General features: G+C 47.9%; 2 protein-coding genes across 3 annotated transcripts in view; one reads left to right on the top strand and one right to left on the bottom strand.

Moving 5' to 3' along the window:
- The window catches only part of med16 (mediator complex subunit 16), an 11,138-nt gene extending 4,897 nt beyond the window's left edge, over positions 1 to 6,241 (bottom strand). The window contains exons 1-9 of the mRNA XM_012823206.2: positions 5,952 to 6,241; positions 5,593 to 5,700; positions 4,968 to 5,137; positions 4,037 to 4,468; positions 3,310 to 3,415; positions 2,848 to 3,003; positions 2,357 to 2,577; positions 1,770 to 1,976; positions 1 to 99 (exon numbers count right to left, since the gene is read on the bottom strand). The exon at positions 1 to 99 is cut by the window's left edge and continues 112 nt beyond it. Of these exons, the coding sequence (XP_012678660.1) occupies positions 1 to 99; positions 1,770 to 1,976; positions 2,357 to 2,577; positions 2,848 to 3,003; positions 3,310 to 3,415; positions 4,037 to 4,468; positions 4,968 to 5,137; positions 5,593 to 5,700; positions 5,952 to 6,090 (1,638 nt within the window). The 5' untranslated portion in view covers positions 6,091 to 6,241. The remainder of the gene's footprint in view (positions 100 to 1,769; positions 1,977 to 2,356; positions 2,578 to 2,847; positions 3,004 to 3,309; positions 3,416 to 4,036; positions 4,469 to 4,967; positions 5,138 to 5,592; positions 5,701 to 5,951) is intronic.
- A 1,226-nt stretch (positions 6,242 to 7,467) lies between these two features.
- Positions 7,468 to 23,140, top strand: tmem259 (transmembrane protein 259). 2 transcript variants are annotated; one of them, XM_012823208.2, is made up of 11 exons: positions 7,468 to 8,808; positions 12,048 to 12,356; positions 13,118 to 13,226; positions 17,459 to 17,569; positions 17,861 to 17,983; positions 18,555 to 18,655; positions 19,060 to 19,117; positions 19,413 to 19,496; positions 19,898 to 20,030; positions 20,275 to 20,374; positions 21,561 to 23,140. In XM_012823208.2, the coding sequence occupies exons 1-11, from the start codon at positions 8,596 to 8,598 to the stop codon at positions 22,284 to 22,286; spliced, it is 2,067 nt and encodes a 688-aa protein (XP_012678662.2). In that variant the 5' UTR covers positions 7,468 to 8,595; the 3' UTR covers positions 22,287 to 23,140. The 2 variants fall into 2 exon arrangements, with proteins under 2 accessions (XP_012678662.2, XP_012678661.2); XM_012823207.2 differs by having other exon boundaries at positions 13,118 to 13,280.
- The last annotated feature ends 946 nt before the right edge of the window (positions 23,141 to 24,086 follow it).

Here is a 24,086-nt window from a genome sequence, read left to right as displayed (position 1 = left end):
GAGAAGGAGCTTTGCGTGGAAGTCACACGCACGGGCAGCCGTCGCCGACGACAACTTACACAGCGACGCCTTCACTGCCACAATCCGCGTGGACAGAACCTGAACACAAACAAAGTGTGAAAAGTCAAATAACCTGTGCAGAGTGTATCTCGTGAGGCACTGGTGTGTATCTGGTGTGTATCTGGTGAGGCACTGGTGTGTATCTGGTGTGTATCTGGTGTGTATCTGGTGAGGCACTGGTGTGTATCTGGTGTGTATCTGGTGAGGCACTGGTGTGTATCTGGTGTGTATCTGGTGTGTATCTGGTGAGGCACTGGTGTGTATCTGGTGTGCCACTGGTGTGTATCTGGTGAGGCACTGGTGTGTATCTGGTGTGTATCTGGTGTGCCACTGGTGTGTATCTGGTGAGGCACTGGTGTGTATCTGGTGTGTATCTGGTGTGTCCCTGGTGTGTATCTGGTGAGTATCTGGTGAGTATCTGGTGTGTATATGGTGAGGCACTGGTGTGTATATGGTGTGCCACTGGTGTGTATCTGGTGAGGCACTGGTGTGTATCTGGTGAGTATCTGGTGTGTATATGGTGAGGCACTGGTGTGTATCTGGTGTGCCCCTGGTGTGTATCTGGTGTGCCCCTGGTGTGTATCTGGTGAGTATCTGGTGTGTATATGGTGAGGCACTGGTGTGTATATGGTGAGGCACTGGTGTGTATATGGTGTGGCACTGGTGTGTATCTGGTGTGTATCTGGTGAGGCACTGGTGTGTATCTGGTGAGGCACTGGTGTGTATCTGGTGTGTATATGGTGAGGCACTGGTGTGTATCTGGTGTGCCACTGGTGTGTATCTGGTGAGGCACTGGTGTGTATCTGGTGTGTATCTGGTGTGTATCTGGTGAGGGACTGATGTGCCACTGGTGTGTATCTGGTGTGTATCTGGTGAGGCACTGGTGTGTATCTGGTGTGTATCTGGTGTGCATCTGGTGTGTATCTGGTGAGGGACTGATGTGCCACTGGGGCTCCAGCTGGATTGATACCCATGATCACACATTTATTTAAATCATATTTATCATTAGAATTAATCAACTTCAAAATATAGTTATTAGTCCCTTTGGATAAAAGCATGTGCCGAATGAAATGTGTGTGTGTGTGTGTGTGTGTGTGTGTGTATGGACAAAAAGCACTTGTTAAGCACTTGTGGGGAAATGGAGGTTTCATATAAGGCTGTGTATTGTTCCATGCGCTTATGTGAGGCAAGGCTGCTGGTGGTGTAATCAGTGCTTTATTTAAGCCTGTCTGCAGGGTTTCAGCCCCCTACGTACACATAAACCTGGCCCTGCATTGGAGCGTGAGCCCTCTGTATGACTGCTCATTTAGCAAGGGTGAGCCCTCTGTATGAAAGGGTACATTGCATTGGGAAACAGCAAACATTCCAAGGCATTTCAACATAAACATACATACAGAGTACACTGCACACACCACTCACACACACACACACACACACTGCATACCATACAACACTCACACCCATCTCAGCTCTGACTACTGCAGCTAAATACACAGCCGCTCATAACACACACACACACACACACACACACACACATAACACCCCTATAACTTGGAACTGTTCCCAAGGTTCCTGCTACAGCACCCAGTTTTCCCTCATATACTCCTCACACACTGGCACCTCTCGACCGCTAGAACATTCCCCCATGTACATGACTCACTGTAATGAGACCCACTACAGCTGTGCGGTTCTAAAGGTTCTGCGGGTACCTGCTGCAAGGCCTGGTTCTGCCTCATGTACTCCTCGTGGAGCCGCTCCACCAGGTTGTGCACCATCCCCGGCTGCACGTGGAGCAGCACGTCCCACCAGTCGTAGCCCGTCACCATGCAGTACTCCAACAGGAACAGCAGGTGGCGCAGCAGCGTGTTCATGTCCAGCATCTGGCCCATGGAGGGCGACACTCGGATCATGTGCAACTGATGAACGCAGCCAGAGAAGAAGAGGTAGAGAGAAACCAGAAATAGTCAATAATAAACCATAATAGTCAAGCGCACACCTCTGTGAGTCTCCAATACGCTTATGTTTGCTGTTCATGGCATTAGAATGAAGTAGGGATGGGACAGTAGAAACACACTGTATCACAATCCCAATGACTAAACCCATTATGATTATGATCATTTGTGCACAGGAATAACATAATGGAAATGGTTAAGAACTATGAAATACACAGTGAGAAGACTCCACTCTTGAGTATTACACTGACTTAACTATCTATTAGAGTTTTTTAATAAGTAATTAAATAATAATTTCATAAGCCTAACCCTACGATGTCTAGAGACAGAATCACAAACCCTACCTTCCCATGGTTGTCCACCCCAACCAGGGCCAGGGACGTCCAGGAGAACTGCAGGGCCTTGAAGTGGATGGTTGGACCTCCTGTGCGCTGCCTCTTGATGGCGGGTTCCTCGCCCGCACGCTGGGAAGAACCGGAGGAGGAACCGTAGTACACGCCCATGGTGTGGAGAGAGAGGCGGTGCAGAACCTGAATACTGCCGTCATGGAAAGCCAGAGCCAGGCCTAAGGTACAGACAGACAGACAGACAGACAGACAGACAGACACACACACACACACACACACACACAAGATTAGCATCAGTTAGCAAAGCTAATAACAATCACTCAACATTACAGAGAGCCATGTATTCCTAAAGCTCACTCTCCCTCTAAGATCTCACTCTCTAATCACTTTGCCTCAAAGAGATCACTCTCTAATCACATTTCGCTATAACAGCTCACTCTCAAAGAGCTCACTCTCTAATCAGTCTGTAATTAGACTGATCCGCTCACCCAGGCCGGGGCAGAACTTGGTGTCTGAGGCCACCTTGAGGTCAGTGTTGGAGATGGAGATTGGCAGCTTGGGAAGGGCGACGGCGGACACGCGGTCGAGGTCGTTCGTGGCGGAGAGGATTCGCCACTTCAGGATCATAGGCTGCTTCTCCCCGACTAAGTGAAGAGAGAAGGCACGAGCAGGAGAAAGGACAACACGTCAAACTCACGGAAACACAATCAAATCAAAACCAGTCTACTGGGTGGGGAGGGGGGGGGGGTGTGTGTGCGTGTGTCTGCTTCACCTCAGCCTGTAGGTTTGTGTTGGTTGTTGTTTGTTTGTTTTTAAAACTGTTGTCATGGCTCCTTACACCCCCCTCAGAAAAGGGGAGACATGCAGAAGGCCAGAACAGAGACTAAAACATAAACAGCCTACACAGGCTTATGGGCTGAGGTAAAGCAACAGCATCCACTGTAACCTACCAGCTGGTGAGCGCTGATGGAAAATGTTATTGACAGGCAGTCCCTCCTTCCGTAGTGACCAGCACTCCACTATACTGCCCATCTGGCTGGAGGCACATAGCAACACCTACAAACACACAAACATGGACACCATCACCACAACATCACAGTAAGACAGTGAAGCGTGTATATTTACCCATGATACACTGCAACCATCGTCAACACATCACAGTAGGACAGTGAAGCGTGTATATCTACCCATGATACACTGCAACCATCGTCAACACATCACAGTAGGAGAGTGAAGCGTGTGCAACCATCGTCAACACATCACAGTAGGAGAGTGAAGCGTGTGCAACCATCGTCAACACATCACAGTAGGAGAGTGAAGCGTGTGCAACCATCGTCAACACATCACAGTAGGAGAGTGAAGCGTGTGCAACCATCGTCAACACATCACAGTAGGAGAGTGAAGCGTGTGCAACCATCGTCAACACATCACAGTAGGAGAGTGAAGCGTGTGCAACCATCGTCAACACATCACAGTAGGAGAGTGAAGCGTGTGCAACCATCGTCAACACATCACAGTAGGAGCGTGAAGCGTGTATATCTACCCCTGATGCACGGCATTCATCAGAGACACACACAGTGCCCACATACCAAAGTTACATGCAGCTGATGGGGGAAATGAACCATCCAGATGGAGACCCACAGAAAGCCCATATTAGGCTGAGTCCAGAAGTCTCACCTGTTCGGAGTTCTCCCGCGTGAGGAACTTGAGGTGTGTGACGGCCGGGTACTTGTCTCGGCGCACGGGGTCGCTGGTGCAGCGCATGAAGAGAGACGGCAGCAGCTCCGTGTCGATGCGGCACTTCTCGTTCACCACGCTCACACACACCTTGTAGAACTGCACCGGTGACGAGCTGCTCCCGTCCGTCGCCGCAACCACGATGTTGCCGCCGCCGGTGAAAGCGATGTCGGCCAGCGCCACGCGACCGCGCAGGCGGCACAGGTTCTCGCTGGCGCTTAGCAACGCACCGTTGGGCTTGAGCAGGGACACGGTCACCAGGCCACTGACCGTCACGGCCAACCAGCCCTCCATCGGCTTCCCCCCAAACAGCGTCAGAGACGGGGAGAACTTCACCCGAGAGAACTTCTCTCCAAAGTTAGTGGAGCCCGACTGCAACACGGAGGGGAGGGAAACGAGAAGGAAGAAGAGAAAACAACAAAGGGGGATGTTACAACAGGTCATTGTATTCCTTTCTGTTGTCTCGCTGATGCACTGAAACTTTCTCTTTCACAAGACAGACTTCAAACACCCTGGAGATGTTTCTGAGAAGAAAGGGCACATATCCGGAAGAAGTCTCTCCACCCTAATGTTAAACTGCACATGACTGTGGTGTTGTTATGAACTGCTCATAGCTGTGATGCTCTTATGAACTGTACATGATTGTGGTGTTGTTATGAACTGCTCATAGCTGTGGTACTCCTATGAACTGCACATAGCTGTGGTACTCTTATGAACTGCACATAGCTGTGGTACTCCTATGAACTGCACATAGCTGTGGTACTCTTATGAACTGCACATAGCTGTGGTACTCTTATGAACTGCACATAGCTGTAGTACTCCTATGAACTGCACATAGCTGTGGTACTCTTAGGGAATCATCTCTGTTCACCTTCTCCACATGCAGAGCCAGTTTGACCCCGTTGTGTAGCCAAGACAGGGCCACGATGGGGTCCCCCTCCACTGCACTGCTGTGGGTGCCCTCCCAGCTGTTCACCAGGTGCTCAGTCATGGCCCAGCACTTAATCTGGCCGTCTCCATCGGCAGACAGCAGCTTGGAGCCTGAGGAACACACGGCAACACACACAATTACATGAATTCGTTTGGCAGACACTTTTATCCATACAGATCAGATTTACAGTGGCATCATTTGTGTGCTCCCTGGGTACGGAATCCATGACCATGGTGGTCCTTGGATACCAGCTGAGCAACAGGAGACAGGAATAAAAGATACTCCTAACTCCTGGGGCGATCTCTTGACTGGAAACGAATGGCTTTTCCATTTTCTAGAGACAGATCTGGACAGCTGGAAATAACCTGTGACTCACTGTAGAGACTTTATATCACAGAAGCCGCAAGCTGTCATAATACATCATTGAAGCGTCATTAGGTTAACTAAAAATGTTACTGTGAACCTGAATAAAAGTCCAGCTGAATTGCTTGGAATGGAAAGATTGATTTTCTGACAGCCCCCAACCAAAGTTAATTTCACCACAGACGAATGCCTTCACACTCACCGGACTGATCCCATTCCAGACAGCCGATCACCTCTGTGTGGCCAGAGTTGATGGAGTACACATCCCACGGATGCTCCGTATCGATAATATGGATCATACGACTAAGTTCTGAAAGGACAGACAAGCTACGAATTCAGTTTAACATTATTTTGCTTTAATGAGTCCTAAGTCAGGGATGTAAATTACAATTGTGTAGTCCACGCAACAGCTACAGATCACATTAGTACATTCACATTAACTTCTGTTTACAAATTTGGTGAACACAGTCGTAGGAAGACCAACATAGAAGAATGTCGTCATAGACAATGACCATAAACATTCAGATCACTAATAAAATTGCCACTGGCTTGGTGCATTACCTTTTTCATCATCTTCATTTTTAAGATCGGTGGTAAACGCGATGAGGTTTCTACAAGACCATGCACACACGAGCGGAATTGACGGGCAATGATTGCTCCTTGGTCTCTTCTCCCACTCACAGACATATCCTACTTCCATCTTCGGTTCATCCAAGTTAACGGTAAGTCAACTTGATACGAGAAACCAATTTTAATTTGCATTAACTGTAACACTAGTTAAGTCTTCATTTCTTTCCAGCTCGTCTGAGCAGCGTGTTGCCAGCGACAATAATGAACATTTCAATATGGCCACAATTCATAATTTTTTCAAAATAAAAGTCGAAACTTATTTATTAGTTTTAAATTATACAAGGACGAAAAATTAAGGAAAAAATGCTCAAACCGTATGTGCTACCAAAGGTACAATAAAAGTAAAGGTGGGAATTGCAAACCAAAAAGAAAACATTGAGGCCTGCATTGAGCCTAATAAAGAAGTCTCAGCAAAGGATGAACTTTCTGAGGCTGCTGAAGATGTTCAACCTGCCAAAGGCCATGATGGTGCACTTTTTGTTATAAATGTGTCTATATTTATGTTTCTTTTGTGGAAATAAAGTTCTTGTCTTGTCCCCAGTTGTACATTTAACCTATTTGTGCCACATAACCAAGACAAAGTCCTTGGATGTGGAAACTACTACTTAATAATGCTGTTAATGATTCTGATTCTCAATCACTTTTGTAGGTACCGGTCATGGCAAGCCCCGGCTGAGTCATATACAGTAGGCTTACAGTCTTCGCCTACAGATGCACAGATATACAGTGCCCGCCCCTTTGTTTTCCTAACTGATATGGGGTCAAAGGTTACAAAGTCAAAGAGAGATTGCCATGTGTTTGCATCTCTTTAATGTCACTTGTGGAGATGTATCCCGTAAAAAGGAATTTTTCTTTTCAGGATTTTAAAATGTGTTCACCAGCCACCACTATTGTAAAAGTATGTGTTGTATGTATTTCTGTATGTGTGTCTGTCATTTGTCAAACCGACTATTAGTTTGACGCGTTTCTCCGCCATATTGCCTCCTATTGTCTCTTACTGTCGCTAGCTCCACGGAACTCCTCGTCTGTGCTTTGCGTACTTCTGTGTTGTTTTAAAATGTAGTATGACATTGTCCTGTACCATTGCCACCTACAGACGTGGAGTAAAAGGGCAAGAACCCTCAAGCTGTATTTGATGGATTCTACAGCCTGCATTTTTGTAAAGGGGTTTCTATACCTTAACTATTAATTATGAGAATATATAGCAATGTCCCCCTCCAACTATAATACAATACGTGGCAGGTGAATACAGTGTAGGTCAATTTCATCAGGAAAATTTAATTTATATGTGATATATGTCACGTAGATACTTTCATATAAACTGTGTCATTGCCAAAAACGTAAGCCAATGAATAAATATGTGAAAGTTAGAAACGAAAAAGTATTGCAGAAATGTGTTTCTGTTCCGTGGTCATCCACCTGTAGAAGGCGCTATCATTATTTCTTCGCTTGTAGTTACCTTTACGTTGGCGGGGTGTTGTCTTGCTGGCATTTTTTGTTCCTCTTAACTAGCTCGAGAAAATGGTTGTGTAAACGGGTCTAGGGACTCCAGAGACGTATAATTCGTAGATTTGTATTGCACAGACAATAACAGATTAGACCAAATTTGTGACCGACAGATTAACTCACCGTAAAGTATAAGCGACAAAACCTAAAACGAAACAAGTTTGCGAATGAAGCAAAACTGCAACTTGTTCATACGGGTTCTAGAGAGTTAACTATGCTAGCTAGCATATGTCGGATGGGAACGTCAGATATGGCATAGCAAGCTTTAGCTAGATATCTGTTTTTTCTAAATTGACCAGCGAGTCAGGAGCGGACATTTATTGATACTGGGCAGGGGCTTTCCTCTGACTTTGTTCACGTCTTCTATGTGGTTGGATTTAGTTCTCTGTTCAGCTCAAATCAAACGGCGTGAAAGAAACAGAAGCTGATGTCACAGTGAAGTGCGCATTATAGCACACGTATCCGTTAGCAAGGCTGCTCTGATACTGCTACCCGGCTAGTGAGTATTGCAAAATATTATTGCCTGGATTTTAGGTCCTATATTTGACGGGAGCTATTGTTTATCATCAGAGGAGATTTCGTCTTACAGAATGCTGGGACCTCCATTAGTCACTGGCCTTTGTTGACAAAACGGACGTCGATTTGCGAAGTAAACAGGGAGTGTGTAGTTTATGTTCGCTACACATGATCAACTAACAGTGAATTCGAAATACTAGTACTCTCTCCCGTTGGACTTGCAACGATTGAAACAATCAATTGGACGGTGGATCAACCATTTCAAAGTTACTATGCTAACGCTAGTCATCAAAAGGAAATGGTCGCAGTGCATGAGACAACGTTAGATCTTGAATTTACAATCACTGAAGGTCGTGAAGAAGAGTACTGTTTCGTATAGCGTTGAACGAGTGACCGTCTAGCATCAACCACTGGGACCATTAATGCAATTTTAACAGCACCTATTTGCTAGCTTTATAGCTAGCTAGTTTGGTGGGGACGTTGGTAGCTGCACATTCTCGGAATTTGACCTGATTAACACAGACTTTCCACGAGAGCATTCTGCGAGAGCACAATGTCTGAGAATCAGGGTAATGTCAACAACAACATCCCCCTTAACAACAATGGCGGGGCGAACAGGATCAGAAACCCTAACATCAACCAAAACCCTCTCATCAACGTGCGAGATCGACTCTTTCACGCCCTGTTCTTTAAGATGGCAGTGACTTATGCACGATTGTTCCCACCATCATTTCGTCGGATATTCGAGTTCTTCGTCCTATTGAAGGTAAGGCATTTTCAGTCATTCCAATTCAAAGTTTACATGGTGTATGTAGCATGTTGTAAGTCACTGGTACAAACACGGGCACAACGGAGTGTTATTTTTTATATTTGGGTCATAAAATCGATAGGCCTAGTCCCTACTGATGTCCGACTTGTTGGCCTACTTTGTAGCAGTCCTTGATGGTGTCCAGGTAGTCTAGAAATTGTTGCGAAAGCTCTTCTGGAGGAGTAAGACACAGTAAATGTACTTATTTTAATGTTGGTCGGAACTATGATTCTTATGCTAGAAGTTGACATTGGGCAGGATTGTTGGGATGCTTGTGGGTGTGTGCAGTGTGTGTGGACAGCTGACTTTGTTTTGGTAAGCGCTGAATTTGCTGCGAGTGTACTGCGCATGCCTTGCTTCACTCCTTATGTCTACTGTAGACAAAAATCCTTAACGGATTTTTCTGTGACGTCTTGGCAAATGCAGATGTATGCCACTTACGTGTTGCAGTCTACTACATGTAGCCTGTGTAACTGTATGCTCAGTCACGCCTCAAATTGAACTGCAACACTAAAGCGCACCGTGGGCTTTGACAAACAAAGAAAATGTATAGGTATGTGCAGCTTTGCTGAGTGGACGTCCCTTCACAACATCAGCTTCAGCCACACATGCTGCTCCGGAAGCCCCAAAGCATAACACAGTGGGTGTTCTCCCGACTATAATTTCCACATTCTGTTGAAACGTGGCTGTGTAATTGAGGAATTCATGAATCACGTGCGAAGGACCAGTCCCGCTCAGAGATGCTCATCCACTGGATATCGCCACAGTACTTTTATGTCCCCGCTACAACTGACTAAACTTGGCCGCAACCTGCGCCTAAAAACGCGGCGTGGTATTTACAACCTCAACCGCATATCCCACTACTGCATTCTGCGTGTTGCAGGAGCGCCCAATAACAAGTTGCGCTTTCCTTCCTTATGCATATGCATATGGGAGGATTGTGGGGGGGGGGGGGGGACGACGACGACATGGGGCAAAGGATAGGAGGAGATACGCACCGAGGGGCTGACTAGGCATTCTGTTGGTGGTGTCATCTAGATTATGCGTATGATGTGTGCATAGGGAAAACCTATTGTATGATCACCAGTTCTACTCAATTGTCTCTTTTTTATTTTGTTTTGTTTGCCTTTTTTATGTCTTGCCATCTCTTCACTTCATCCACTTCCCTCTGGTAGCTGCTCCAGCATTGATTTAGTTTGTTCTTTAAAAATAGGCCAGATAGGTCTGGTGTTTTAGAGTTAGGGCCCCTGTTTGATCACACCGCAATTCCAGATCGCTTAACTTTTGATGCCTTTTCTATCGGTCGGCGGTTCGATGATTCCATTCAGTTGCGCTTCCATTCTGGACTCGGCGATAGATGTTGATTATGCGACCAGCCGCAGGTTTAGTCTAATCGGCGTAAAATGAAAAGACACAGTGGGCGCTCTCTGCGGAGCGGCCAAGTCGCTTCTCTTGCGCTGCGCTGCGCCGCGCCGCTCTCCGAGGTCCGTACATCTGCCCCTGTGAGCGCTGATTAAAAACACGCGGCTCGTTTTGGATAACAGGATCAAAGTGTGAGACACTGGGATATTCCCCAAGGATAACACTGCATCCGTGCATTAGACTCAGTGATCATCTCCTACAGCTTGGGTTTAATCAGAGCCACACACTGCCACTGGATTACCGCTCTCCCAGTGTCCTGCATGATTCCTATTTGATATCTTTAGCAGGCCTGGCTGCAGCATTGGCTATGTAAGATTGGCATAACTCAGGAGTCCTCAGATTTGTGTTGGTAAAGATCAACACATGTTTGGCTCAGTAGATGGGATGCTCACCAGTATGTAGCAGGCCGAGTCACCACATTGTAGTAGAAATGACAATAATAATAGTTCACGTCATGCAGTAATGTTCTCGCCTTTAACTGTTCAAATATAGCTCTGATGCGCTGGCCCCTCTCTCAGTCTGAAGCTCTAGGGCCCGATGGGTGCTTTTGTCCAGCACATCCACATCAAGTTGCTAAGCTACCTGGCAATAATGAGAGTGTTGCCGGGAGACGGATGTGGCTCAACATGCATTTGGCTGCTCTCCACCTTCACTGGCCAATGGCAGTCTTGCCACCCCTGCCTACTGATGCATGTGTGCATTATGCACAGGGGGATATCATGCATTTAGTGCAGTAGCAGATAGATAGAGGAAGGTGCATGTATGCAACCCATCTGCTTGCTCCATGGAGCTAGGGCATTAACAATGCCACCTCACTCGATGGCACAGGGCATTTACGATGGCTCAGGGCATGGACAATGCCACCTCACTCTATGGCACAGGGCATTAAATGGCACCACCGGATGGCAAGCGTAATGAGGAATGTGAAATGAAAGACAATTTGGCATCGTCATGGCAACATGCAGCGGGCACGGCAACAGCAACACCTATCAGCAGTATGACCTCAGAGCAGCGTGCCGCTTTAGAAGCCTGCGGCAGTCAGGACAGGCAGTTAGGGGGGATGGCGCTTGTCCAAGATAGACATCGTCATCTGTCGTACTCCTCACTCCTCAGAGGCTGACAAGAATACCCCCCAGCTCAAAAGGACAGCTCACCCAAGAATGAAGTGTCTGCCATTATCTATTTGAATTTAATGAGCGCAGGTCCCTGATAAAGGTTTGTGTGACAGTGATGACCTAAATGACGGCCGCCCTTCGCTTGTGCTGGACAGGAAGAGAGGTGCACTCCAGGACAGCGCAGCCTCTGTCGCCAGACTTCCTGTGTCACTTCCACTTAAACTGATCCGGCCCAGGCGTCTCCCGCATGAAGAGGAATACATGAGTGGAGAACATTAATGTAGGGGTTGGACTGTCCCTTTTAGAAGGGGATCATTCTGTCAGTCGGTGCAGTTGATCGCTGTGGCAGTGCCATTCCTCTGTGCGCGCTGGCAGAGACTCTGACATTGTACTGCTTAATTTCTGTGCCCGTCATTGTCCTCTGTCCTCCATGATGTAGTGTTTTTTTTCTTCTCTCAAATCAATTTCCAAATTTGTGAGGCTCCACTCTCTGTGTCTCACCCCGTCATGCCTCAAAGCTGTGTTACTGTGTTGTTTATCGTCACCTCAAGTCTTCATTCACACGTGTGTTTATTTTGCGGCCACCCGTCTGTTGGGATGAAGAGTGCTTAGTGAACACCGTGACATTCACTCTCTTCCTCTTCCTTCTTCCTTCGCCAGGCTCTGTTTGTGCTCTTCATCCTGGCCTACATCCACATCGCCTTCTCGCGCTCGCCCATCAACTGCCTGGAGCACGTGCGGGAGAAGTGGCCCCGCGACGGCATCCTGCGCGTGGAGATCCAGCGCAACTCCAGCCGCGCGCCCATCTTCCTGCAGTTCTACGAGACCGAGGGCTTCCAGGGCCTCGTCAAGGAGCCCGAGGGGGACGAACCCGGCCTGGAGGTGGAGGGGGTGGTCCGGCACGTCACTCCGGAGGAGGACGAGGAAGAGGAGATGACCCTGGAGATGTTTGACAACAGCTCTGTACAGGTGAGAAGGCTGAAGAACATGACAGAATGAAAGATGAGAGAGAGAGAGCGAAAGAAAAAAGAAAGAAAGAAAGAAAGAGGGGGGGTGGTAAAGGCAGAGACATTATCACTGATGGGAACGGTTTGTTTATTTCCACTGTTCCCATAGCAATAGCTGTGCTGCAAAATCGGGTGCATGTGCAGTAAACAAGTCAACATGAAGAATACAATTTCTTTTCGAGCGGTTGGGATAAACATGTTAACACCATTTATGTCAGATTTAAAGATGGATTCAGGTGATATAATGTCTGGTTGACCCTCCTATGTGGAGTTCCGGACCTCTCCCATTAGTTCAGATGGGAGCCTGATCTTGTTTGCCTGAAATAGCTGCCCGGGGGCATTACCAAGATGGCTGTCGAGTGGCGTGACTTGCCTCTAAAGACTTTGGTAGAGAAAGAGAGAGGGAGGATGGAGGGAGGTAGAGAGTGAGAGTGAGAGTAGTAAGGTGAGGCTAGGAACATGTTTGAGGAGGGGCGTTGGTGGATAATGGATGGGTTTGATGTCTACTTGCAGATGAGTGAACATTAGTTTGTGCACTAACTCTTCCTCTCCTTCCACTCCTTCTTTCTCTCTCCTCTTCTTTTTTCTTTTTCTTTTCTTCTTGTTTCTTCTCTTCTCATCTTTTCCCTCTTTTCTTCAACCTCCCTCATTTTCCTTCTCTCCACCCCCCCCCCCCCCCCCCTCTCTGTATCTCCATCTCCTCCTCCTCCTCCTCCTCCCTAGTTTGAGCTGGACATGGAGCCGCGTCTGAAGCCGTCTGTGCAGGCTGGAGGGTCCGGGCTGGGCCTGAACGACTCAGTGGAGCTCTCCTTCAGCCAGACGCCCACTAAAGGTATGCAGCCGCTGCAGGAGACTGTCTCCGAGATTGAGATGCTAACGCGAGCAGGTAAAGCTACAAACAGCACAACCCTAGTCATCTCCTCCTCCTCTTCTGACTCCCTCCACTGCCTCAGTAGCACTTCCAGATAACACTCCTCCTCCTCCTCCTCTTCCTCTTCCTCCTCCTCTTCCGACACCCTCCACTGCCTCAGTAGCACTTCCAGATAACACTCCTCCTCCTCCTCTTCCTCCTCCTCTTCTGACTCCCTCCACTGCCTCAGTAGCACTTCCAGATAACACTCCTCTTCCTCCTCCTGTTCCTCCCCGTCCATCTCTCCTGCCCTGACCTCCCCTCTCATACGGGTACATGCAGTAGTGCCAAGGGGACGTCGGAATTTGCTAAGTCTACTCTCTTTTTTTTTTAACCACCATTTATTGCATCCATAATTTGCAATGCAATGTTATTGAAAGTTTGTAAGTGATCAAACTGGATTATAATGGTTCCATGAACTGCACATATTATTTAACTTAAATGTGTTTCCTAAAAGACACGTGAATAAACAGCACTCAAGTATATCACACAGTAGATGCACCTAATATGCTGATGCAGTCCCCCCCCGTCACTGTCCCTCCGCTCCTCTCCATCCATTCCTGGCAGAGCTGTCAGTGGTAGCATCTTCTCTCTCTCTCTCTCTCTCTCTCTCTCTCTCTCTCTCAGCTCCACTCCTGCGTCTTTCCCTCTCTTCCTGCAGTAGAGTCCAGACTCGGGTAAACTCAACTGGATGTCCTTTTAGGCTCCAAGTCCTGTAGACTGCAGTGTTAGACTGTAGAATGAGAGTAGGATGTCTGTCTGTCTGTCTGTCTGTCTGTCTGTCTGTGGTCATCCTAGCCAGAATGTGTGTGTTAGTCGCTGTTCATTCTCCACGCAATCCGATTTATTTGACTGCACAGTTTGCAATGATTTTCTCACCCAGAACACTGCTTTTGCCATTCATAACATTATGGGTGTAGGGGTATGTGACTGGACATATGTAACACCATTATGGGTGTAGGGGTATGTGACTGGACATATGTAACACCATTATGGGTGTAGGGGTATGTGACTGGACATCTGTAACACCATTATGGGTGTAGGGGTATGTGACTGGACATATGTAACACCATTATGGGTGTAGGGGTATGTGACTGGACATATGTAACACCATTATGGGTGTAGGGGTATGTGACTGGACATCTGTATCACCATTATGGGTGTAGGGGTATGTGACTGGACATATGTATCACCACTATACATGTATTATCTAATGGATGCTATTTTCAAGTGTTCTCAAGATCACTGAATATCAGAGATGCTGTTTCTGTGCTTCCAATGCAAAAGATGGCAGGAGGTCCTAGATGTTGTCAAGTCTGGTCTCTGGTGAGCCTTATCACAGGACACTCTAGAGGGGCATGCTGTAGTGTGGCCCTGTGTGTAGTGGGTGTAGGCTCAGCCGTGTGTGTGTGTGTGTGTGTGTGTGTGTGTGTGTGTGTGTGTGTGTGTGTGTGTGTGTGTGTGTGCGCGTGTGCGCGCACGTCGCCTGCGTACCAGTGTGGGTATCAATGAGGGAACAATGCAAGCTCTGTGTCTGTGTCTGTGTCTGTGTCTGTGTGTGTGTGTGTGTGTGTGTGGAGGCTCTCAGGCAGGCCGCAGTGCATTCCAGCAGGCTTTAGAGGGGTAAACATTAGCAGCAGCAGCAGCTAGCAGCAAGGATCTATTCAGACCCTATACTCAGAGCCACCAGCCATCCCTGGAGTAGGAGTAGGAGCAGGGGCAGGAGTAGTATGAGGAGTACGAGCATGAGTAGTACGAGGAGTAGGAGTAGTATGAGGAGTACGAGCATGAGTAGTACGAGGAGTAGGAGTAGTATGAGGAGTACGAGCATGAGTAGGGGCAGGAGTAGTATGAGGAGTACGAGCAGGAGTAGTACGAGGAGTAGGAGTAGTATGAGGAGTACGAGCATGAGTAGTATGAGGAGTACGAGTAGGAGTAGTATGAGGAGTAGGAGTAGTATGAGGAGTACGAGCATGAGTAGTACGAGGAGTAGGAGTAGTATGAGGAGTACGAGCATGAGTAGTACGAGGAGTAGGAGTAGTATGAGGAGTACGAGCATGAGTAGGGGCAGGAGTAGTATGAGGAGTACGAGCAGGAGTAGTATGAGGAGTAGGAGTAGTATGAGGAGTACGAGCATGAGTAGGGGCAGGAGTAGTATGAGGAGTACGAGCATGAGTAGGGGCAGGAGTAGTATGAGGAGTACGAGCAGGAGTAGTATCAGGAGCAGGAGCAGTCCCCCTCAGTAGCAGCGTGAGACTGGGCTGGCTGTCTGCCAAGGTTTAGGGCCTGGTGAGAGTTCATAGCTCACTTGGAGAGATACGTGCCTTGAGGTCGTTGCCCCCTGGATTTCACAGTATATCACAGGGGGCACACATCCATATGTTTGACCGCGGGCAATCAGGACAGCTGACCCAGAGTTTAATGACCCGTGGGACTTTTTGAAGGACTTTTTTTTATCGTTTTTGTCAAAATGACTTCCTGTGAACATCCCCCACCCCACCCCCTCAGTACTGATATCTCATAAAATATGTGGACGGAGTGCTTTTACTGACTGTCAGAAGAAGAACATTATTTTCTGTGGTTGTTGTGGTTCTCTACCTGTGTGTGTGTGTGTGTGTGTGTGTGAGCTGAAATGAACTGAACTGAACTGAGCTGAACTGAGGGAGCACTTGGCAGTAGCTGTCTGACACATGATCATTCCTGACTGGATAAGATCAGCCCTCCAGTCATTGCCCCTCAGACAATTCTCCTTCAGTTAAAGCGCACTGAAGGCAAGAAGGAACCTCATCAAACCTGACTAGGCTAAATGTTCCCCAAGAGAACCACTGAGCTGTGTGAAACATTTGTGGTGTGTCCGCTTTTAGTCATGATGTTGTTTAGTGAGTTTGTAAGCAGGTGTGTGTGTCAGTCAGTCATGTGTGTGTTCTGTTGATGGTATCGCTGTAGCCTAATCTACATAAATAGCCATTTAGCCTCCAGCTGACCATGCCTATATCTATTGTGTGTGTATGCATGTGTATATGAGGGGAGATGTGTGTTTGGCTTCCTGTGTTTGGTTTCAAGTGTGTGTGTGTTACTTCAGTGCACCTCTGTGTGTGTGTGTCATGGGCCAAGAGTGACCGTGACTTTACAGGCTTTCCATTAATGCACACCTACATTCCTGTCCCTGATAGTCTAGGCAACAAAGAAAAAATTGTTTGTACAAGAAGTAGACGATTTCTAGACCGCAGCTGTCTTAACTAGGGATGTCGAGACACCAGAAATGTAGTAGTTCATACCCATACTAGTGAAATTCCATGATTCTGGATGTCTGTCTTCGCTAAATTGGAAGTGTTTCGTCCTTTCATCTGAAAAGTTTGATGGGTTTGCATAGGTCTACTGGCTTTTGGCAAATTCATTATTAATCCCTGAAGATGTGCCTTGAACTTCCATACACGACTGACTGTTTTTCAGCAGCAGCTGATCTCAAGAAAAGTGTGGTTTTGTGTTTTGTTTTTGAGATCAGGGTTCTGTGCTAGTAGGCATTCTCGTTCTTCCTCTGGTGTTTAGCGGCAGACTACAACACTTGTAGAAGTAAGTGCTGCCCCCATCAGGCCCAGAAAAATGGCGTCTTCCAGTACCTACGTTGCTGTAGAAAAACATATGGCGTCACACTTTCTGAATCGACTGCGTCGGTTCCTGTGACCTCCCTAGTCCTAATTAGGTTGTGTTTAATTCGTTTGGGGGGAAATTAAATCAACGATCCTCTAGGTCAAAGTTAGTGAATTATATAAAATCAACATTTTTATTAGCTTATTATGTCCATCTGTTAGTGCGCGTGCTTTCTTTATTTTCTGCAAACAATATAAAACATGCTACCACACACACACACACACAAACAAACATGCTGTTGCCATAGTAATCATGAAGTGCTAAATAGTAACCGTGGGCATAGGATAAAGGTAAAGACATGAAACGGATTTCCTTTTCAACATATTAATTATAGAAATACATGTTTTTCCTCCCTCTACAGGCAGCTGTGTGTGTGTGTGTGTGTGTGAGAAAGGCTGTGTGTGTTTGTAGGTCTCCTTCATGAGCATCTGTGTGTGTGCGTATGAGGCTGTGTGTGTTTGTAGGTCTCCTTCTTGAGCATCTGTGTGTGTGTGTATTTGCAGTGTGGCCCCAGGAGGAGTACATTGTGGAGTATTCCCTGGAGTACGGCTTCCTGCGTCTCTCCCAGACCACCCGCCAACGCCTCAACATCCCCGTCATGGTGGTCACTCTAGGTAGGACATACACACACACACACACACACACACACACACACACACACACACACACCCTCTCTACCTCCACATCTTTAATTTGCCCATCAGCACATACCCCCAGGACATCTTTCCCACCCCTCCCACTTGACACACATACACACATGCACACACCCCTAATCCCTTTGGTTTGGATATGTAATTCCTGTTGCATTGCGTGAAGATTGCAGTTGCAAGACTTGAGTTCCTAATAAAAGCGCCTTAAGCCGACCACCATGCCAGCTTACAGACTAGGTCCTGTGTGTGTTGTAGATCCGATGAAGGACCAGTGCTTTGGTGACGGCTTCAGTCGATTCTTGCTCGATGAGTTCCTGGGCTACGATGACATCCTCATGTCCAGCGTCAAGGCCCTAGCAGAGAACGAGGAGAACAAAGGTGTGTGTGTGTGTGTGTGTGTGTGTGTGTGTGTGTGTGTGTGTGCGCCGTGCGTGTGTTTCATCAGGTTAAAGGTCAGACTAAACAGGCTGAAAGCTACAGTCTAATTTAAACCCCAGACCGCTAATGCCAACATTAGGTTTACTATCTTTGTGCAGTTCCCACAGACTGTGTGTGTGTGTGAGATGTGGTACTTTTACCATCTTTGTGCAGTTCTCACAGACTGTCAGGTGATGCGGTCTCAACAGGAAAGTCGAGACTTGTTTGTCTTGTTTCTTGCTAAAGTGTATTTATTGACATACTTCTTCCTGTATATGCAAATGTGTGTGTATCTGTGGATAAATATAGCTGTTTGTAGGTTGGTGTCAAATATTTTTATGTGTGTGTGTGTGTGTGTGTGTGTGTGTGTGTGTGTGTGTGTGTGTGTGTGTGTGTGTGTGTGTGTGTGTGTGTGTGTGTGTGTGTGTGTGAGAGAGAGAGAATATGTACACACAGCCCATCCAGTGGGGTTCCGTCTGAGTTGGTTTGCTGCAGTGGGCCCTGACTCCAGCGTATGGTTGTTGATTGACAGGTTTCCTGCGCAATGTGGTGTCCGGAGAGCACTACCGCTTTGTGAGCATGTGGATGGCCCGCACCTCCTACCTGGCCGCCTTTGTTATCATGGTGATATTCGTGAGTATCTCCCACGGGGGTAAAGTCCACGGAGACGCACGTAGCCTGACACTCACTCACTCACTCACTCACTCACTCACTGACTGTCGGGTGACACCGTGACCTGTATATACAGGACGATCTGACCTGCCACCTACTAACCTCACAGCTGTGCTCCCACACGGGGTCGGAGATGGGGCTCTGCTCCACTCAGATAGCAGCAGCAGCAGCAGCAGGGAGCTGACATGAACTTTCCCTCTGGTGACCCATGTTGGGCTGGACTGATATACTGATGCTCTCCCTCTCTCTCTCTCTCTCCCCCCTCTCTCTGTCTCTGTCTCTCCCTCTCTCTCTCTCTCCCCCTCTCTCTCTCTGTCTCTGTCTCTCCCTCTCTCTCCCCCTCTCTCTCTCTCTCTCCTCTGTAGACCCTGTCTGTCTCTATGCTGTTGAGGTATTCCCACCATCAGATATTCGTTTTCATTGGTGAGTCCCCTCTTGTTCCTCAGTGTCTGCAACCAATAACCTGCACTGAATATGTCCTCAGAGATCATCCTGTTGGTTTTGAGAAACTTGAATACATACAGGTGTCTGTGTGTGTGTGTGTGTGTGTGTGTGTGGTGTGCTATGGTGTAAGTATAATTGTGCTGTGTGTGTGGTGTGCTATGGTGTAAGTATAATTGTGCTGTGTGTGCCGTTGTATCTCTGTGTGTGTGTGTGTGTGTGTTTGGTGTGTTCTGTAAGTGAAAGGCTGTTTAACTGTACTCCTGCTGTTCCTTAGTGGACCTGCTTCAGATGCTGGAGATGAACATGACCATCGCCTTCCCAGCAGCCCCTCTGCTTACAGTCATCCTGGCGCTCGTGGGTAAGAGAACATCTCTGATTGGCCCTCAGGGTATCCAGCAGGGTTCCATCAGTAGAGCAGAGTGTGTGTGTGTGTGTGTGTGTGTGTGTGTGTGTGTGTGTGTGTGTGTGTGTGTGTGTGTGTGTACTGGTGTGTGTGTGTGTGTACTGGTGTGTGTGTACTGATGCGTGGGTGTGTGTGTACTGATGCGTGTGTGTGTGTGTACTGATGCGTGTGTGTGTGGGTGTGTACTGATGTGTGGGTGTGTACTGATGTGTGTGTGTGTGTACTGATGTGTGGGTGTGTACTCATATGGTTGCTGCCCTCAGATATATACAGATATACAAATATCATGATGACTGTATGGACATTTTGTAGGTTCTAAAAGGGGGAACCTCGGTTCTCTGTTCTCTGTTCCCCAGGCATGGAGGCCATCATGTCAGAATTCTTTAATGACACTACCACAGCTTTCTACATCATCCTCATCGTGTGGCTGGCTGACCAGTATGATGCCATCTGCTGCCACACGAACACCAGCAAACGCCACTGGCTCAGGTACACACTCACACTCACACTCACTCTCACACTCACACTCACACTCACACACTCTCACAAACACATATACACACACACACACCAACCAACATGAACAGTTGGAATCTCTTTTACACAGGCTAGATGCAGGACACACACACACACACACACATATAAACAGCTTGTGTGTCTTTCATGCTCTGTGTGTGTTGTAAAAGACCAGTGCTGTTCCTATCTAAGCTCCTCCATTATTGTTGTGTTCCAGGTTCTTCTACCTGTACCACTTTGCGTTCTATGCCTACCACTACCGCTTCAACGGGCAGTACAGCAGCCTGGCCCTGGTCACCTCCTGGCTCTTCATCCAGGTGAGATGGGCTCCCTCAGTCTCATATAATCTCACTATGGGTTCCCTCAGTCTCATATAATCTCACTATGGGTTCCCTGAGTCTCATATAATCTCACTATGGGTTCCCTCAGTCTCATATAATCTCACTATGGGTTCCCTCAGTCTCATATAATCTCACTATGGGTTCCCTCAGTCTCATATAATCTCACTATGGGTTCCTTCAGTCTCATATAATCTCACTATGGGTTCCTTCAATCTCATATAATCTCACTATGGGTTCCCTCAGTCTCATATAATCTCACTATGGGTTCCCTCAGTCTCATATAATCTCACTATGGGTTCCTTCAGTCTCATATAATCTCACTATGGGTTCCCTCAGTCTCATATAATCTCACTATGGGTTCCTTCAGTCTCATATAATCTCACTATGGGTTCCCTCAGTCTCATATAATCTCACTATGGGTTCCTTCAGTCTCATATAATCTCACTATGGGTTCCCTCAGTCTCATATAATCTCACTATGGGTTCCCTCAGTCTCATATAATCTCACTATGGGTTCCTTCAGTCTCATATAATCTCACTATGGGTTCCCTCAGTCTCATATAATCTCACTATGGGTTCCTTCAGTCTCATATAATCTCACTATGGGTTCCTTCAATCTCATATAATCTCACTATGGGTTCCCTCAGTCTCATATAATCTCACTATGGGTTCCTTCAGTCTCATATAATCTCACTATGGGTTCCCTCAGTCTCATATAATCTCACTATGGGTTCCTTCAGTCTCATATAATCTCACTATGGGTTCCCTCAGTCTCATATAATCTCACTATGGGTTCCTTCAGTCTCATATAATCTCACTATGGGTTCCCTCAGTCTCATATAATCTCACTATGGGTTCCCTCAGTCTCATATAATCTCACTATGTGCTCGGTTGTGCAGTATGCTAAAGCAAGAGCAGTAGATTGTAGTAGCTGTAACAGCATGACGTTGTCAAACTATAGCAGCAAAAGACACCAGCTAGCATGCTAGCAACATTTCTTTCTTTTATCAGTGTCAACTGTACCTTTGATGGTGTTTGAAAGGTTTCCGCATGTCCTTCAGGTAGTTAGGTCGTTAGTGCTGCTTTAAAATAGTTCTCTGTGTGGTTGTTATATTTTGTATTCCTTCATCTCATTCTCTGTCTCTATACTGTCCCCCCCCCAGCACTCCATGATTTATTTCTTCCACCACTACGAGCTGCCCGCCATCCTGCAGCAGATCCGCATCCAGGAGATGCTGCTCCAGAACCAGCAGGCGGGTCAGGCCAACCAGACGGCCCTGCAGGACAACCTCAACAACAACACCACGGCCAGCAACGCCGCCAACCCCAGACCGGCAGCCAACGGCCAGCCACCGCAGCCAGGCGAGGCCCAGGCTTCAGCTTCGGCCTCCTCCGGCGCCCAGGCCTCCTCCAGCACCGGCGAGCCGCGGCCTGGCGTGCCGAGTGCAGACGTGGCCAACGAGCTGGACTGGATGGCTGAGACGGCGGCCATCTTGACTGAGGCGCTGGGCCCACAGCTGGGCGGGACGCTCCTGGAGACGAGCAGCCTGAGGGAGGGGGCGGTGCCACAGGAGCACCCCCTCAGTATCGTCACAGAGATCCACGTGGCCGGAGCTTCTGAGAGCACAGAGGCCTCTGGAGCTGCAGCAGCTGCAGCAGGAGGAGGAGTGGGAGGGGCCACCAGTCTGGTCGCCATGGAGATCAAAGCTCGGGGGTGTGCCCAGGGTGAGGTTCCCTGTGGCTCCGCTCTCCCTTCACACACAGACTCGGGGGCGTCGGAGGCGAGCGGTGTAGCAGTGGACACTCGACAGTGTGCGGACGGCGACACACACAAAGCCAGCCCCCCCCAAACCCAAACCACATCCGACGCCCCCCCAACACCCACCTGAGTCTGCTGCCTGCTGCCTTTCCCCCCCTCTCCCCCTCGCTCACACATCTCGCTCACACACCCGTCGCGTCTCACACACACTCAAGAGTTTGTCCATGTGGTCCTCCTCCTCCTCCTCCTCCCGTGCTGCGCGTCGCCGCCTCATCACTGGACACTCATGCTGCAGACGAGGAGGAAACGCTGGGAGTGGCGGACACAAAGAGAGACAGAAAAATATTCAAACTAAATTCAAATCAGGCCCTTGCTGGCCGCCAAAGGGTTTCGGGGGTCAAAGCGAACGTTTTAGTTGTAGTTTTTTGGGCCTGAGCCGGACTGGCAGTGGTGGACGCAGCGATGGTGGGATGTTGCCGTGGGCAGTGACATCAGCAGTGACATCAGCAGTGACATCAGTAGTGTGCTCATCTGAGAGAGAGAGAGAGAGAGAGCCTGCGCTGTCCTTGTGTTTCTGTCTCCTGCTTCTCTTTGTTTTTTTTCTTTTCTTCGTTTTTTTCTTTTTTAACAATCCTTTAAAATCGAAAACATGATTCGTTTCAGTAGAAGAGTGTTTTCCCCTGTTTGCATTTCGTGATAAAAAAAAACTAAACAAAACAAACAAACAAACAGGTCTATAGTATGATGGTTATGTTTGTGTCCATGGGCCTGTTCCTCTCTGTTCAGACGCAGTGTGTCTGTGGTCTATTCCGTCTCACGGACTCTAACCAGCGTCCTCCATTTGTTGTGTAGGAAGTTGCTATGACGCCGGTGGTTACGCAACGTGAGCCTAGAAGCACAGGTGTATCAGCTCGCTCTCTTCACTTGTGTGCGCGTGTGTGTGTGTGTGTGTGTGTGTGTGTGTGTGTGTGTGTGTGTGTGTGTGTGTGTGTGTGTGTGTGTGTGTGTGTGTGTGTGTGTGTGTGTGTGTGTGTGTGAGATGTGGCATCCTCAGTAGACACAGGTTTCTCAGGTGTTGCGAGGCAGAAATGATGGTGAGACCTCCGCATGTTTCACCCTCTCTCTCTCGGGAGACCTTCTGGGGTAGACATCTCTGTCAGACAGACAGACGGACGGAGTGAGAGTGAGAGAGAGACAGTTGGAGGGAGAAGGGGTTGTCTGTTGTTCCCAGACTGTGCCACGACTCGTCTCGTCTTCACTCATTCCTCCCCGTTTCATGGACACTGCTGCCTGATGGGAAGGAACGCAACGGAGGACTGCAGGTTGTCTGCGCAGAGGCAGAATGGCTGTGTGTGCTCGCAGCGCTTCTGCGTTTGTGTGTGTGTGTGTGTGTGTGTGTGCGCGTGTGTGTGCACTGGGTAGAACAGTTAGCATTTGAAGGCTCAGCGGCTGCCTTAAACCTTTGGACTCAAAGAAAGAAAGAAAGAAAGAAAGAAAGAAAAAAAACTAACACAAAATTAAGTAAAAACTGAATAAAACAGAAGAGGTTGGAAGCCTTTTCCAGAAGGAATTCCTCGAAGCTGGTGAAAGGGTAGAGGTTATGGGTTATACATAGAGGTTGTAGGAAACAATTCTAACATAGGCACTTGTTTCCCCTCTAGCTGTAGTCTGTCCCCACTGACCAGGAGAAGAATAACCAGCACACACTTCGTAGGAGCCATTACTGACGTCTAACATAGAGGGGCCAGGGGCCTTTACTTGGGTATGATGGCGTGTGGGTTTGAATTGGTCAGTGTGTGAGCGTGATCTCACTGGGTCAGGTGTGCGTGTGCGGGGGTGTGTGTGTGTGTGTGTGTGCGTACACGCCTCGTCTTAAAGAGCGAGAGGGGAGAAGAAGTTGTCCGACTAAAAATGGAAGAGGAACTGCTTT

The sequence above is a fragment of the Clupea harengus genome, chromosome 10, assembly GCF_900700415.2.
Source record: "Clupea harengus chromosome 10, Ch_v2.0.2, whole genome shotgun sequence".
NCBI lineage: Eukaryota > Metazoa > Chordata > Actinopteri > Clupeiformes > Clupeidae > Clupea > Clupea harengus.
The sequence above is the reverse complement of the archived record's forward strand: the minus strand, read 5'-3'. Positions and strand labels throughout refer to the sequence as shown.

Bases quoted from the DNA above. Each gene is read 5' to 3' on its own strand.
- tmem259 (XM_012823207.2), top strand. From the start codon at position 8,596: ATGTCTGAGAATCAGGGTAATGTCAACAACAACATCCCCCTTAACAAC. The intron at 17,570-17,860 runs GTAGGACATACA...TGTGTGTTGTAG, and splicing joins CGTCATGGTGGTCACTCTAG to ATCCGATGAAGGACCAGTGC. The intron at 20,031-20,274 runs GTACACACTCAC...GTTGTGTTCCAG, and splicing joins AGCAAACGCCACTGGCTCAG to GTTCTTCTACCTGTACCACT.